Source organism: Gymnodraco acuticeps, unplaced genomic scaffold (assembly GCF_902827175.1).
Source record: "Gymnodraco acuticeps unplaced genomic scaffold, fGymAcu1.1, whole genome shotgun sequence".
Lineage (NCBI taxonomy): Eukaryota > Metazoa > Chordata > Actinopteri > Perciformes > Bathydraconidae > Gymnodraco > Gymnodraco acuticeps.
The window spans coordinates 236,219-251,601 of NW_022990538.1; the positions used below are offsets into that span (position 1 = coordinate 236,219).

General features: G+C 41.4%; 1 protein-coding gene across 2 annotated transcripts in view; it reads left to right on the forward strand.

Moving 5' to 3' along the window:
* The window catches only part of LOC117553397 (apoptosis-stimulating of p53 protein 2-like), a 43,864-nt gene that overhangs the window by 18,314 nt on the left and 10,167 nt on the right, over positions 1-15,383 (forward strand). The window contains exons 4-14 of one of the 2 annotated variants that reach the window (XM_034227299.1): positions 342-418; positions 1,162-1,263; positions 1,980-2,160; positions 3,253-3,449; positions 8,625-8,789; positions 10,409-10,619; positions 11,226-11,345; positions 11,839-11,945; positions 12,754-13,111; positions 13,903-14,552; positions 15,235-15,372. In XM_034227299.1, coding sequence (XP_034083190.1) covers positions 342-418; positions 1,162-1,263; positions 1,980-2,160; positions 3,253-3,449; positions 8,625-8,789; positions 10,409-10,619; positions 11,226-11,345; positions 11,839-11,945; positions 12,754-13,111; positions 13,903-14,552; positions 15,235-15,372 — 2,306 coding nt within the window. The remainder of the gene's footprint in view (positions 1-341; positions 419-1,161; positions 1,264-1,979; positions 2,161-3,252; positions 3,450-8,624; positions 8,790-10,408; positions 10,620-11,225; positions 11,346-11,838; positions 11,946-12,753; positions 13,112-13,902; positions 14,553-15,234; positions 15,373-15,383) is intronic. The other variant, XM_034227300.1, reaches the window with a different exon arrangement.

A 15,383-nucleotide genomic window follows, 5' to 3' on the forward strand; every position in this document is an offset into this window, starting at 1 on the left:
AAAAAAAACCTGCCTGAAAGGGAGACTGAGAAAAATAAAGTGAATCTGAAAATGATTATAAAGAGTGTATGGGAAACAAAAACGTTGGGATTGTAGCCTTTGCAGACCATTTACATGCAAAACAAAACTATATAACACACTACAAGGAAGGTAAACCCCCAAAAAGCATTAGAGGGCCTCTTTAAACCCATCTGTCAAATTATATCTGTACCAACATGCACTGTTCTCAATCCAATAATTTATAAAACATTTCAGTGGGCTGATCAACACTACCTATCGACTATAGAGCCACACAGCTAACTTGGCTAACATTAGCATCAACACTGTGTTTTCTTATCCAGGTGGATCCAGAGCTACAGATCAGATGATGAAGAGGAACCAGGTGAAAGCTTCTGTGGAGAGATGTCTGGAGAACGGGGTGAGTCCCTATTATGTAAGGTCTAATGAGAACCCTGGTTTTGTGCGTCTAGTTGGGAAAGGGTTAGCCTAGCTTAGCACACATACTGATAGCAGGGGGAAACTGCTAGCCTAGATCCATCAACAGAGGAGTGAAAACAACCTTCAAACACCTCCAAGTCTGTCAAATTGACATGCTTTACAGTATATATGCAGTCTATTTCTAAAGTTAGTAGGATTGTGTTTTTTAATACATTTGAAACAGAGTGGAATAAGAATTGCTAAATGGACACATGGCGGTTTTAGCAACAGTTAGCTTTGGAGCTATTGCAGGAAGAATTGGCGCTTAACTTGCTAACTAACTAACAAGTCAAAGTATTTACTGCACACTGCCAACAAAAAAGTGAAATAACATACAAACACACACTAGAGCCTCCATCATCTGTGCTGTTATTTTAATTATCACAGTCAGTCATGTCTTTGTGGGAAGCCTGCACCGACCTTATGCATCTCTGAAAGTTTGTTTATGTAGATTTGAAGGTGAACTCTGACGTGTGTGTGTGTGTGTGTGTGTGTGTGTGTGTGTGTGTGTGTGTGTGTGTGTGTGTGTGTGTGTGTGTGTGTGTGTGTGTGTGTGTGTGTGTGTGTGTGTGTGTGTGTGTGTGTGTGTGTGTGTGTGTGTGTGTGTGTGTGTGTGTGTGTGTGTGTGTGTGTGTGTGTGTGTGTGTGTGTGTGTGTGTGTGTGTGTGTGTGTGTGTGTTGCAGGTCTCAGCTCCTCGTCTGGACATGACGCTGAGCGACCTGCAGGATCTGGCAACCCGACAGCAGCTGCAGATTAATGCCCAACAGCAACTGCTGGCCTCCAAAGTACGAAACACCCAACACACACAGTGCTGCCACACTTCTAATGCTGCTATTACTGCTACTGCTAATGATGGAGTGTGCTGGAATGAGTCCTAAAACCTGGTTATGAGTTAGCATTTGTTGCGCTTCTAGTGTCCTCGTCTCAATGTTTTTTTTAACAGGTTTTTGGTTGGATGCCTGATATAAGCTCTGTGGTTACAAGTTTAAGAGATTTTCAGATTGTGTGTACCACAATGAATACGTAATTAAATACTCAAAAAGATATGTCATCACTGCAGCACTTAATATCACCAAATAGACAACCCATCAGATACTGCTGATCTCTGCACATTTTCTGCTGTTATGTTGTGGCCAAAATTACCTCTTGACTACCTTTTGTTCTCTCAGTTATACTTAACCCTAGTGTACACATAACGGCTCTAAAATACTTACACTGAAGTCACCATTAGATCGTCTCATATCTTCAATATCTTCTTTCAAAACCTTCCTCTTTTTTCGTTCAACTTTGTGAACTTTTCATGTGAAATACAAAATATTTAATTGACTGAAACTGAAACTATTTGAACAATTATTAAATACAAATATAACAATGCAGCACTTAGTCAACAGACTCTTTGTACTAATTTAGTTGTGACTGGACTCTAGTGCTCTCTGCTCCACAGGCTTCACCTTGCATGCATTGATTTTAAACCTGACTGTATTTGCTGTGTGTTCTGGAGCAGGAGCAGCGGCTGCGTCACCTGAAGCTGACGGACCAGCGGCAGCAGCAGCAGGAAACGTCTGAACAGGACCGCCTGCAGCAGCTCAGAGAGAACGCTCACAACCAGGAGGCCAAACTGAGGAGGGTCCGAGCCATCAGGGGCCAGGTGGAGCAGAAACGCCTCAGCAACAGCAAGCTGGGTCAGTGTGGTGGAGGAATGAGTGACTTAACAGAAACACACCAACATGTTGCTTAAAATCAGTTTTAAAGACTGGGACAATTGTACATTCTCAAAATGCACCACTTAGAACTAACTCAACAATGCAGAGATTATTTTTCTATAATTTATTATCAATGTTTTGGGCAATACTAAGCCTGAGACCTTTTTGCTCAGAAAAACTAACGTCAAAAGTAACAAATAAAATAATAAAAATCTTGATCTCTAACTGCTTTTAGCATTTCATTCTTCTATACCTGCATTTGTTTTGCCACCCGCAAAAAACAAAACTACAAGTAAATATGTTTCTTTTAAACTTGTATTGTGATTAATCAGATTAAATATTTCTATCTATTGACAGCACTAGTTTCTATGTTAAAAGTAGTATTAATGGCATTTTGAATTGTGCTTTTAAAGAGGAACATAGACAGTTTCCTGTAGAATGAAGTCGTCTAATGTATAAAAGATAGAAAATGCATAATAATACTGGGAGGAGGCGTGTTCACAGAGGGTGTTCATGACTTAAATCACATCATTTGTGAGTAAAATGTTCTGCCTCTGAACAGTAGACGTAATCAAACAGGAAATGAGACATACTTTAGCCACAGTGAAGGTTCTGGTAAGAAAGACAAGTAAGTAATTTATTCTACAGAATCTGAGCAACATCAAGTATATGAGTATCACTCCATAACTATATCCAGATAACTGCACCCATCTGCTTTGAATCCTGCATTAAAGCATGCGTAATGTGGCCACAGATTCAGTCAAAATAAAAATGGGGCCGTGCAAATCAAATGGCAAGCAAACAATAATATATACGAAAAATATTCCTGGAAATAAGATATCCTAAAAGTCCTGCTTTTATTTAATCAATACTGAAAACTATGCATCATATCTCCAGTAGTTAGTATATAATTAAACAGAGTCCTCTCATTCATACATGGTTTCTCTCTGTGTGGGCGGAGGAGATCGAGCAGATGACGAAACTATGTATCATATCTACATTAGTAGTTATTCATATAAATAAATCCAGTCTTCTTATTCATACGTGGCTGTTCTCTCGTGTTTGTCGTAGTGGAGGAGATCGAGCAGATGACGGGGCTCTTCCAGCAGAAGCAGGTGGAGCTGATGGTCGCCGTGTCGAGGGTGGAGGAGCTGAGCGACCAGCTGGATACTCTGAGGAGCAACAGACATGAGCCTCCTCTTCCTCCTCCTCATCATCACACCACCTCCTCCGCTGCAGAGCTGGAGAGGCTTTATAAAGAGCTGCAGGTGAGGCCTCGGCTAATATGGCCTCTGGTTGTGTTGGGCAGCTGCATTAGCACCACCGTTTAACATTCAATAGATCATTTGAGAGCACCGGGATGAATGTGAGACTCGCCTGGTTGAAGCATCAGAATAATAACATACTGAGCATTATTGCTGACGTTTTCTCAATGAAAGGACTTTGAGTAGGATTTAGTGACGTCTAGTAGTGAGGCTTCAGATTGAATTCATCTGAAAACCCCTCCAAGCATGTCGGAGAAACTACGGTGGCCTTGAGGTACATTTGTGGTGCATTCGTGAAACCAAATTCAACATTGTTTGTTTTGTTTTTCGTTATGGGGGTTTCTTTTCTCCTTAACCCTCTGGAGTCTAAGGGTATTTTCTCGATTTTTAGATGTTTTCTTAAATCACCTTTTAAATGTATTTCCTCTAACATGGCACCCCATGTGTTACATATCAAAATGTTCAGGACAATCTCTGTATTTCTATATATGCAAATTACTCACCTTAGAGCATTGTTTGATGAGATAAGTAGCTCAAAAGCTTAAAATTTGACATCCGATTTTCGGAAAATCTTCAAAACTTTTGTGAAAACACAAATTTACTTATGTGATCGAATTGTTTTGGTGTTTTAGATTTGGTTACCAAAGTCTTAGGATCACAAAAGCAGTGAAATATTTGAATTACACTGTATATAAATGTGTTATTCGTGTCTAAAATGAAAAAAATTAAATTCAAATTTTGAGTAAAATAGGTGTTTATCACTCTACTTTCACCACAGCAGGGACTGAGATACATCAGGACTGAATAATGACTTCATATTACATACCAAGGTTCATGTGATGTGTACAAATACAAATTGAGCATTCAACCTTTTTTTTCAACCAACAATTTATTATAAATATGTTTTTTTCAACCAACTATTTATATAAATATAAGAAACTAGAAAATCTAACTATTTACAATATTGAACATCAGAACTTTCAACCAACTATTCATTATAAATGTCAAGACAGTGTCAAGGTCTTTATCTGTCTTCCAAGACAGTGGGTCTGGCTGCTGTGAAGATGGGGGTGATGGTGCATGGGCTGCTGTGTAGGTGAGGTGTACAAGTGCTATACGAGACCTCCACCAGACCTCCTTGCTGGCTGGGTTGAAGGTGATGGCTGTGGTGGAGCCTTTGTGCTGAGGTGTATCTTGACCTGGTGGCAGCCGCAGATGGAGGTGGAGGCAGCTGTAGTGATGCTGGTCTGCTGGTCCTTGGTGGTGATGGCTCTGGTGAAGGCCCTTGAGCCACAGGTAGATCTTGACCTGGGGGCCGGCACAGATGGATGTTCTGGCTGCTGGATAAACATCGCCTGTGGGCCACTAGGCCCAGACAGCTGTGAAACATCTCTGTAAAACAAATTAAAATGTAGGACAATAATTACAACTAATTTCATTGAAATAAAGTTCAAGTAAAATGTTGCTCAAGCACAAATAACAATGCACACATAAAAAGAAAGTTTGGGAGGTTGGAGAAGGAGTCTCTCTCGATCTCTCTCTCTCTTTCACACACACACACACACACACATACACACACACACACACACACACACACACACACACACACACACACACACACAGGTATTTCCAGTTACTTTACATGACACACATAGGCTACATCTGATTACAAAGTCTCATCTGTACAGGACTGTAAAATAATAACAGGCACACATATAAATAAATCTATGACAAAGTCTCATCTGTACAGAACAGTATGATAAAATAATCAATGGCAAAAACATGTCACTGTAAATGTCTCCGTTGTGGGACGAATAAATGATTAATTTAATCCTCTACACATGTAATCTCACTTTTACACACCAAAATAACGTTAACACAGAGTAAACGTTTGCTAATGGAGAGTCTATTTTGTCCAATAAAAAGTTCATGACTATCGATAAAAAATATATATCAATAAACCTATTGTTCATTTTCGCGGTATTCCCCACACATTGCCAGTACACTATTACTGTAATATTTACACTTACCCATGCCCAAATGGATCCTTGCTGTTGTCTTTGTATTCTTCTTCTTCAGAAGAGTCGAAGACTTCAGGTTCTGAGGCTCTATCTTCACTGCTGCTAGCGAAATAAATCTCTAGCGAAGTCGGCAACTGTAAAGTTTTTTTTAGCCGTTGACTATCCTGGCCAAAATTACAGGGGGCGCTTCAAAATCCGGCAGCTCTAACAACTGCACTGCCGGATATGGAAGCCCCTCTTTAGTTTTTCACCTGCAGGGCCCAGAGTGAAATGCTTTTGTGAGCATAAACTAGAGGGGAACAGCAAGCACCAGTGTGATTTTGGTGAGTCTGTGACAATCCTGGAGAAAGATATAGGGGGGGTTCCAAATCCGGCAGGAGAAATACCTGCTCTGAACATGTTATAGAGAACAGTGCAGATCTTTCCTATTGACACCAATAATACACTTTATTTTAGGTCACCTTTCAAAGCATTCAATGTCACCTTAAAATACAATTTAAAAAAAAAAATATGAGTGGCATTACAATACAAACATGTGTTGAGTAGGGATATATAAAAATGATATTCAAAGGAGAAATTCAAGTGAGTGAAGCCAGTTTGAACACATTATCTTTTAGGCTTGATTGAAAATAACACAGTGTCTGACATGATCATGTGATATAATTACTGTTATATCATTGCTTACTATTCGTGGTTATCAGACACTTAAACAACAGAGAAGGTTTTAAGAAATAGGACTATTGACAAATCACATATTATCCTGTCATTGTCTGTTATAACAGAACGGAATATAACAGAGTGGGACTACTCAAAAACGGAAGTTTATTCCAATACGAAGATTGTGACAGATCTGAAAAACGTGTCCTTAAAACGAGCCTCCTCGCAATTATATGCACATTATTTATTCAGCCGTTTGCTGTTTAATCTGATATATATAATTCAAAAGAGAGAAAAAAGCTTTGAAAAGGGTGAAAAAACGGCGAACGCTCAATACAGGCGATGACGTCACCTTTGCGCGTCCCCGCGAACAGGGCTTCAATCCACGGCAAGGCTTCAACCTACGGCATAACACCGGCCGAGATTTCCTTGACGGACACACGAATCCACCAATCCCACACAGTGTAAAGTCAAGCTGCTTTGAGCGGCCATATTGGCTGCTGTGCCCTGGTTACAGTCTTGATTGATTGATTGATTGAAAAGTTTATTAACAGCTTGTATATTGGGTACAGTACAGCACAGCTCAAAACATACAATTGTTAAGGGGATGCAGACCAGAGAAAGACTTTCGTCTTGTTTACATCAGGGTCCCCCATTTCCAATTCATCATATCATTTAAGACATATAAGACATATTTGACATACAGATGGCTTATTTACAATTTACATACAGGTGGTTTTTTTACATACAGATTGCTTGTTTACAATTTTCATTTTAGATTTCGTTCTAATACATCCTAACCGGACATTTAAGACATACCAAGTCTACAGATATACAGTTAGTAACAGAGTCTAAAATGCGAGTATATACATAGATGGGGGGGGGGGGAAGCTGTCCATTGAACGACAGGTTGAGATTTGTACCATTACCGGGGCCAGTTTTGCAATGCTCTCCCCCGAAGGTGCTCTTTAAGAGAGGTTTTGAAGGTAAGTATAGTTTTACTTTCCTTTACAGTTGTGGGAAGAGCGTTCCACCTTGATGTGGCATAATTGCGAAACGTGTATTCCCCCTTTTTTGTGCCAAATCTGGGTTTCACATGATTTGTGGAGCTCCCTCTGGTGTTATGATCATGGTATTCCTTGACCTTTGGGAAGAATTTTGACATGTACATGGGTACCATAGAGGTGTAGTGGATCTTGTAGACCAGGCCCATTGCAAGTAGCTGTACTCTGTCGTCTACTCTAAGCCATCCTAGGTTGTCAAAGTGGGCAGAGGTGAGGTGGGTTCTAGATGAAAGGTCAAGCAGTAGTCTGACCAGTTTATTTTGCGATGTTTGCATTTTTATTTTTAGCGCCTTGGAGGTGCTATGGTACCATGACGTGCAAGCATAGTCATAGTACCCTTGAATGAGTGCTCCTGCCAGAGTTTTCAGGGTGTTCTTGTTTACCAGAGAGGAGATCCGGTATAGGAATCTAGTTCTTTGATTGACTTTTTTTATTACATTGGATGCCATTTTGTCACAGGAGAGGTTTGCCTCAAGAATAGATCCTAGGTATGTAATTTCCTTCTTACTTGTGACAATAATGTCGCCCACTGCAACTGAGAAGTCGTCGGATTTGCTGAGATTATGTTTCGAACCGAAGAGAATGGACTCTGTTTTACCCAGGTGTAATGATAATTTATTATCGGCGAGCCAGGTGCAGATTCTGCCGAGCTCGGAGCTGAGGGTTTTTTCAACCTGCAACCTGTTCCTGTCAGAGACCAGCAGGGCTGAGTCGTCCGCGAACAGGAACAAGTTGCAGTCACATGCTGATGACATGTCATTTACATAAATTAGGAACAGTAACGGACCTAATATGCTTCCTTGTCTCACAGGAGATACCGCTGGAAAGCTACTCTTCCAGCGATTCCGCGGATATCTGAATCATATTTATACTCCTTATAATCGAAAATATATGATTAATTACGTAAAATTATGCGCACCACCGACTCCAGAGGGTTAAAATAGTCTAAATTATATATTTAAAACAAGACTTCACAATGAGACTGAAGAGTTGTGAGAAATCCTAATTAAACATTAAGCTGTACAAACTTCACTTGAAGAGAGGATCCACGTTGATGCAGATTTCACAAGAAAAGCCTCTTCTAGGCACACATAACTCTCATATTAATAATTTTTGATAGTGACACTGGAGTTTTAGCACACTAGCTTATAGGACAACGACAAGCTATTTTAGCTAATTTGTATTTAGCAGGAAAACTACGCTGACTAGCTAACTAATATTCAGTTTAATATTTTATATTCATGTATATATTCTACTTTCTTGTGTATTCCTTGTCTTTTAATATTTATTGTACAATGCCATGTCTTTTTATGCTGCTGCAACACAAAAATGTCCAAAATTGGGATCAATAAAGTATCTTATCTTATCTTAACCTTGCAACATTAGCCTCCTCACTTCCCACCTGTTTTTCACTGAGCTCCTCTCTAACCCTCCAGATGAGGAACAAGCTGAACGCGGATCAGAGCGGCCGGCTGCAGCAGCAGAGAGACAGCCTGAACAAGAGGAACCTGGAGGTCGCAGCGATGGACCGACGGCTGGCCGAGCTCCGGCAGCGACTCTGGAAGAAGAAAGCCGCCCTGCAGCAGAAAGAGAACCTGCCGGTGAGTGCAGCGAAAAACTGGACTTTCTAGTAGTGGTGGGCGATACCACAAAATCTGGATTCGATCCGATACCAAGTATTTCAGGGCCAGTATCGCCGATACCGATATCGATACCGATACTTTTTTTAATGAAAAGCGTCTTATGTACTTTCATATAGGGGAGAGCTGCATGACATGATTTTTTAGCTGAAATCATCATAAATCGACTAAATCTTCTTTATTCATTTTCATGAATAAAGACAGGACAGTTTTTATAGACAAATACACGTTTTACTTTTGCAAATTTAAAGTGCAAACATGAAAAATAACAATACAAAGTGGCCAAAGTAGCGAACTGTCTTCTTGCACACATCACAGTTCGCTAAGTTTTAATGGCCAGTTGTGAAATTGCTCCACACAACGCTGCTCTTTCTCTCAGCCATCATGCGCGTGTGTGTGTTGCACTCGCGAGTCGCTGGCTGCTGCTGTCCTGCCCTGCTGGCTGCTGTCAGTCAGCTTGATAATCGGCGTTCAGGCAGGGAGCCTCGAGGAGAAGAGGACAGCAGTGGAGAGAGAAGAAAAGAGCATATACTTGTGTTCGTCTGCACATCGTTTTTTGAAGAAATTGACGAGTAGAGGAGACGAGAAAAAAAGTATAACAGTATCGATCCTATTGGCTCTAGTATCGATATTTTGAAACGTAACGTAATATCGGAAGTATCGATATTTTGGGATCGATCCGCCCACCCCTACTTTCTAGAGCAGCGGTTCCCAACCTGTGGGCCGCCAAATAATTTGCAAAACATTATGATTTGTTTGGAAACATTTGAACCTCCTTTCCTTTCTCTTTCTCGATCCTCCTTAGCAACGGTCATTACAGTCCTTGACAGCGGTCTGTACTACTGGATTAACAACATGTCGCATGTTCTGAATTGACCAATCAGAACTTTATTTAGCCTCCGTAGTGTGAATTATGGTTGAATGTGGGCCGCGAAAGATTTTTAGATTCTTAAGTGGGCCCCGAGTTGAAAAAGGTTGGGAACCGCTGTTCTAAAGAGATTCTGTTGATCCTTTCTACTGGAGGGACTTCAAATGAGCGGGAAATCAGGATAAGCCTCATTTGCTAAATTAGCTAACTTCAAGTAACCAATGTGTTGAGATAACTTTCGACATGGTTTCTGAAAATAGTGAAACAGTTCTGTCACAATTATCCAGAAAGAGCCCAAAGGAGCCAATAAAAAAGAAAGAAGTTTTAATCAACCAACCAAACCAAAAACATTATTAAGAATTAAGAAATGTAGATGACATTTTACATTTTCCCAATCAGATAATCATTTATTTGACTCATCATTTAAAACAAATTGTATTTGTAATGTAACTAAAGCTGTCATTTTAATGTAGTGGAGTAAAAATACAACATTTCTCTCTGAAATATAGTCAAATAAAAGTAGTAGGTGGAGTGAGAAAAATAATCATTTCAGTTCATTGCAATACCTTTTTAAATGTGTGCTTAAGTCCACTTTTTGAACTCTACTTTGGTTGCAGCATCAATTTGTAAAGGCCTTTTTTCATCTCTGCACGTATTATACTTAACAACGACCAAAATGTCTGCAGCTCTCAAATATTTATGTTTCCTGCAGGTGCCTTCAGACGGAGGGGCCCCTCAGCACGCTGTGGGCTCCAGAGTGGCGGCGGTGGGGCCGTACATCCAGTCCTCCGGCTCCCATGGGCCTCCGGTGCCGGCCCGGCACGAGGTTCTGGTGAAGCCGGCTTACCCGGACGGCACCGCCACATTACCCATGCCCGACTCGTCTCTGAAGCCGCCTCCCAGACCCCTCAAACCCGCCTCAGGTACAGCAGTTACAAAAGACAGAAAAAGAGGATATTTATTTTATTTAAAGGTCTCCTATTATACTGTTTTTCATCAATATATTATAGGTCTCAGATATATACAGAACAACTGAAGTGTTTGGCTCCAAACACCAAACAGTTCATTGCAGCATTACCCATAATCCCCTCTGTTTTTCCCCTCTGCTGATTCTCTGTCTGTTACTTTACATGAAAACAAGGAGCCCCTCCCCACGCCCCTCTGAGAGATATTTGGTTACAAATAACTCAATGGTGCTCTAGGAGGAGATTCAGGTGATAAGGGGGGGGGGGGGGTACCTTGGTTGCTGATTGGCTAATGGTTACACAAGACAAAACATCGTCATGACATCATAAAGTGACCACAATCTGATCAGCTCATTTTCAGACAGGTTTTTATAGAAATGGATCAGGACAAAAAGAGAAAATCTTTGTTCCTGAAACTTTCAGAGTCTCTCTACACAGAGGGGACACATGCTGATGTATACAAATAGGTGACCTTTAAATCTAAATTTCCATGCAAATTAAAGCATATTTTTGACACAGGTTTACCAAGAGTGTTGTCGATACAAGTTTCTCTTCCTTTTCTAGGTTTCAGCTCATCAAAAGTAACCAAACTCTCAGACTGGAGCGGCTCTCTGTCTGAGTCCAGTGGAGGCTACAGCTCCTCCACGCTGCCTCGCATGTCCAGCCTCAGCTGCCACCACTCAGGTCAGTGCCTTAGTACACATCGAGGTACTAGTACTCTACTTGAGTATACTTCTCTATACTACTTCTCTACATCTCAAAGGGAAAATGTGTACTTCTTAATAGTTACTTTTCAATTATACATTATATATATTCTTCATGTTCTTCCTGTCCAGTGAAAAACGTGTCTCTCCTACATTTTTGTGATGAACTGAAGGTGGAAAATTATCCTACTTTTTGAGCTAAATAAAGTATTTGAAATCCCTCTTGGATCAACTGTTAGATGTATCGTCACAAAGCTGAAAACAGGGCTGTTTTTCTTAGAAACTCATAAGAAGTTGACTTTTTAGAGATACCTGGTTCTCATAGTACTTTTACTTCAGTAGAGAATTTCAACAGCGTGTTGAGAAATGTGAAACTGTGTAAAACGTTGGTGTGGATGATGAGGATAAGGAGGATGATGGTGATGGTGATGATGATGATGATGATGATGATGACCTTTTTATCCCTCTTGTAGGAGGTAAGATTCTCACAGATCAGAGGAGCCTCTCAGGGTCTGACATCCCGCCTCCTGTCCCCTCACGAACCAATCACATCACTGAGAACCTGCTCAGGGACAATCAGGTATCATCTGACTTACATTTATCACTTTAACAAACTTTATGATTATTTATAGTTTGAGAAGGTAAAATCAAAGAAGTATTACCAGGATGATTGTGTTGAAATATATTAAACCAGGAACTCTCAGTTAGGTACGGACTATAATGATAGGTTCAACTGTTCTTTATTTTGGATACTTTTTACTTTTTTTTAATTTCGGATCAACCTCTCATTTAATTTGGAAATCAGATCTCGGATCAGCAGAATTCCCGGAATAATATAATACTCTAAAATAAGCAGTTTGAAATGTAATTCAATATATTACTAATAAAACTTAACCCGTGAGTAACATTTTGAAATTAAGGATGTATTTTAGTAGAGTAACGCCTTTCAAGGTCCAAGGTTTTTATTTTGTCATCTGAACATAGCTACAGTTATGACGATGAAAATCTTAGGTCACAGGCTCACTCCAACAGTGCAACACAATAAAACAGATAAACAGAAACATATAGTGCAAGTCAATAGTAAATACAAAAATAAAAATAGTTAAAAAAGTGAAATAGTGAAAACAGTGCAATAAGTCTATATGCAATATATTAGATACATAATTTCTAAGTAGCAGCCAGATGAATGTTGTGAATGTTGTTTCAAAGTTCAGGTGTTTAACAGTCTTATTGCCTGTGGGATGAAACTACTTTTACTCTACTTTTACTTGTATATGTTTCCCACTACTTAATCGAAATAAGTTATGACGTTATGTCATCATCACTGATTTCGGTTCATTTCAATAAGAAATATAAGATTGACTCCTTTTTCCGGTTTTCTCCTCCAGGCTTCTGGTAAAGGTCTTTCCAAGATGGCGGCGCCTCCTCCAATTCCCATTAAGCCCAAACCGTTCTCCACGTCGGGCCCCCCCACCTTCTCGAAGCCCCCGTACAGCACAGGGACGTTCCCCGGTAAGGTGCGGGGGGGCGGGGGCCACCTCTCCAGCCACAGCAACACTCTGCCGCTGCCCAACAAGCATGAGGTCGCCGCCGTGCGACCCTACGCCCCCGACCCCTCGGAGGCCCCCGCCCCACCGCTTCAGAAACCTCAGACTCTGGCGGCCTCGTATATTTACTCCATGTACACAACGCAGGGGAAGGGATACCAGCCGGGGGGGGGGACGCTGCCCAGGACCAAGCCCAGAGGTGAGGAAACGACAGACAATTACTGTTTTGTTATTACTTTGACTTTAAAGTCATGCAGGAGCACTTAATCTGGTTGGGTTTATACATGTAGGAAATGTACCTGCAGGGTTCCTGCTTTTGAGTTGGATTCTGAGTGGTTGAATGCACTTGTTGTAAGTTGGGGAAAAATACATTTAATTAAACTATTTTTAAGTGGTTTCTTTTTTTTCATTGACTGGTCAGTTAAAAACTAGTGGTAGAGTCTAGAGCCCTTTACATTGTGGCACCTTAGGTTTCAATGTAGTCATTACCTAAATATAGAGAAATCCTTATGATAAAGTTCACCATTTTGTTCTGGTTTCCACATGTCCCGTTCTTGAAATGACTTTACATTAGGGACTCTTTGAGGGAATGTCCACCTCGATACAAGGAGGAAGAGATTACATTTGGTGGATGTCTAATGGGATCCAGTGATGATAAGTTGGACTAAAATGAATGTACACTTTGGTTATTCTATTTTAAGATCTTTTCTGCATTTTCTAGGCATTTATTCATAAAAGTATGTTTCCTTAAGATTGAGTCTGTGTCAGTTATACAGTTAGAGCTACTACAACTCCCTCAAATATTATTATTAACTCTTGATTATTTTCTCCCAACTTACAAGAACTATAAAAACTCGAAGAAGATTTACAGTTAACAGAATAAAGCAGGAAGTCTTCATATTGGAGTAACTGTATGCAGACGATGTGTTACATACTTGCTGTTTCTTCACTAATACTTCCTGTTGTGTCCCCCCCCCCCCCCCCTCACAGCGTATGGGAAACCTGTCCTCCCAGCGAACGGGGGGCAGCAGTTTCCCCCCTCAGACATCATGAACTCTGGGTTGTGTTTCCCCGACGGCGGCGAGACCGACATCAGTTACGAAGTCGTCGTTGCAGACGTTGGAGTTGGAGACCGAGCCAATCCGCGACCTCTGAGCCCCACCAAGCTCCTCCCCTTCCTGTCCAACCCCCACAGGAACCCCAGCGGCCTGCACCACGCGCCCCGACCCCTGAAGAAACGCAGCTCCATCACAGAGCCCGAGGGCCCGGCCGGTCCCAACATCCAGAAGCTGCTCTACCAGAAAACCACTCTGGCCGCTATGGAAACCATCCCCATGGAGACAGTGGGTCCAGGAGGGCTGTTAGTTCAGCCTCACGAAGACGGCGTTGAATTTATGTCCAAATATGACGACAACAACCTGGAAGAAAGCCTAACCCCGCCTCCTTTACCTCCTCGCTCACCAATCACGCCTCCAGAGGACAGAGAGGACGAAGAGGAGGTGTGTCGATCTTCATCCGTCCACAAGGAGTTCCCCCCATACCCTCCTCCACCTTACCCCACCTGTGTGGAGGCGGATCAGGGGGAGGACGTTACAAATATGAAGCCGCCGGAGGTCACGGGTCAGGTGCCGTCGCCCCCGGTGAGAGGCTCATTTGTTTATATAATACATCCATTTTGATTGATGCTTCACTACCCAGTACAAAGTCAAAGTCAACGTTATTGTCAATCTTTCAGTTTGTGTGTACAGACAGATATATACAAAATATGTATATACCTCTATATATATCAACACACACATTTATACATAAAGACATAAACGAACACTTGATTAGCCTTAAAGTTCTAAAGTTGTACTAAAAGCCAAATCCAGAGTTATTTCCCCCTCTTGTTGCAGCTGATTGGAGGAGAGGCTTACGGAAACGAAAGTGCGCATGCTCTATGTGCCCAGTGATGAATGAATGAAAACTGTCGGATGATCTTCGGTATTTTCTTGAGAGTCGGGCCTTTTTGACGTCATGCGATCCTCGTCTCCAACGCTGCTCTTTTCATTTATCAATGGTTGCTTCATAGTGACATCACTATGTAACATTTGCACTTCTATTGGCTAGCGCTTATTGTACGTGTACGCTAAGGGGCGGGACAGCTCTTGTTGACCAATCACAACAGAAAAAGGGTTGCTGCAGCACAGTATGAGAAAAATAGAGATATTTTTGAACATTAAAGCATGGAGACATGTCAGAGTCGAGACACAAAACACAAATCAAACCTGAAAATAAGCATATTATGTCCTCTCTAAAAGCCTTTACTTGTCCCTCTCTCAGGGTAAGAGGACGATCCTCCGTAAACCCGGCTCGGAGCGGATCGATCACAGCATGCGGGTGAAGTTCAACCCTCTGGCTCTGCTGCTGGACGCGTCTCTGGAGGGCGAGTACGACCTGGTGCAGAGGGTCATCTACGACGTGAGTCCCAC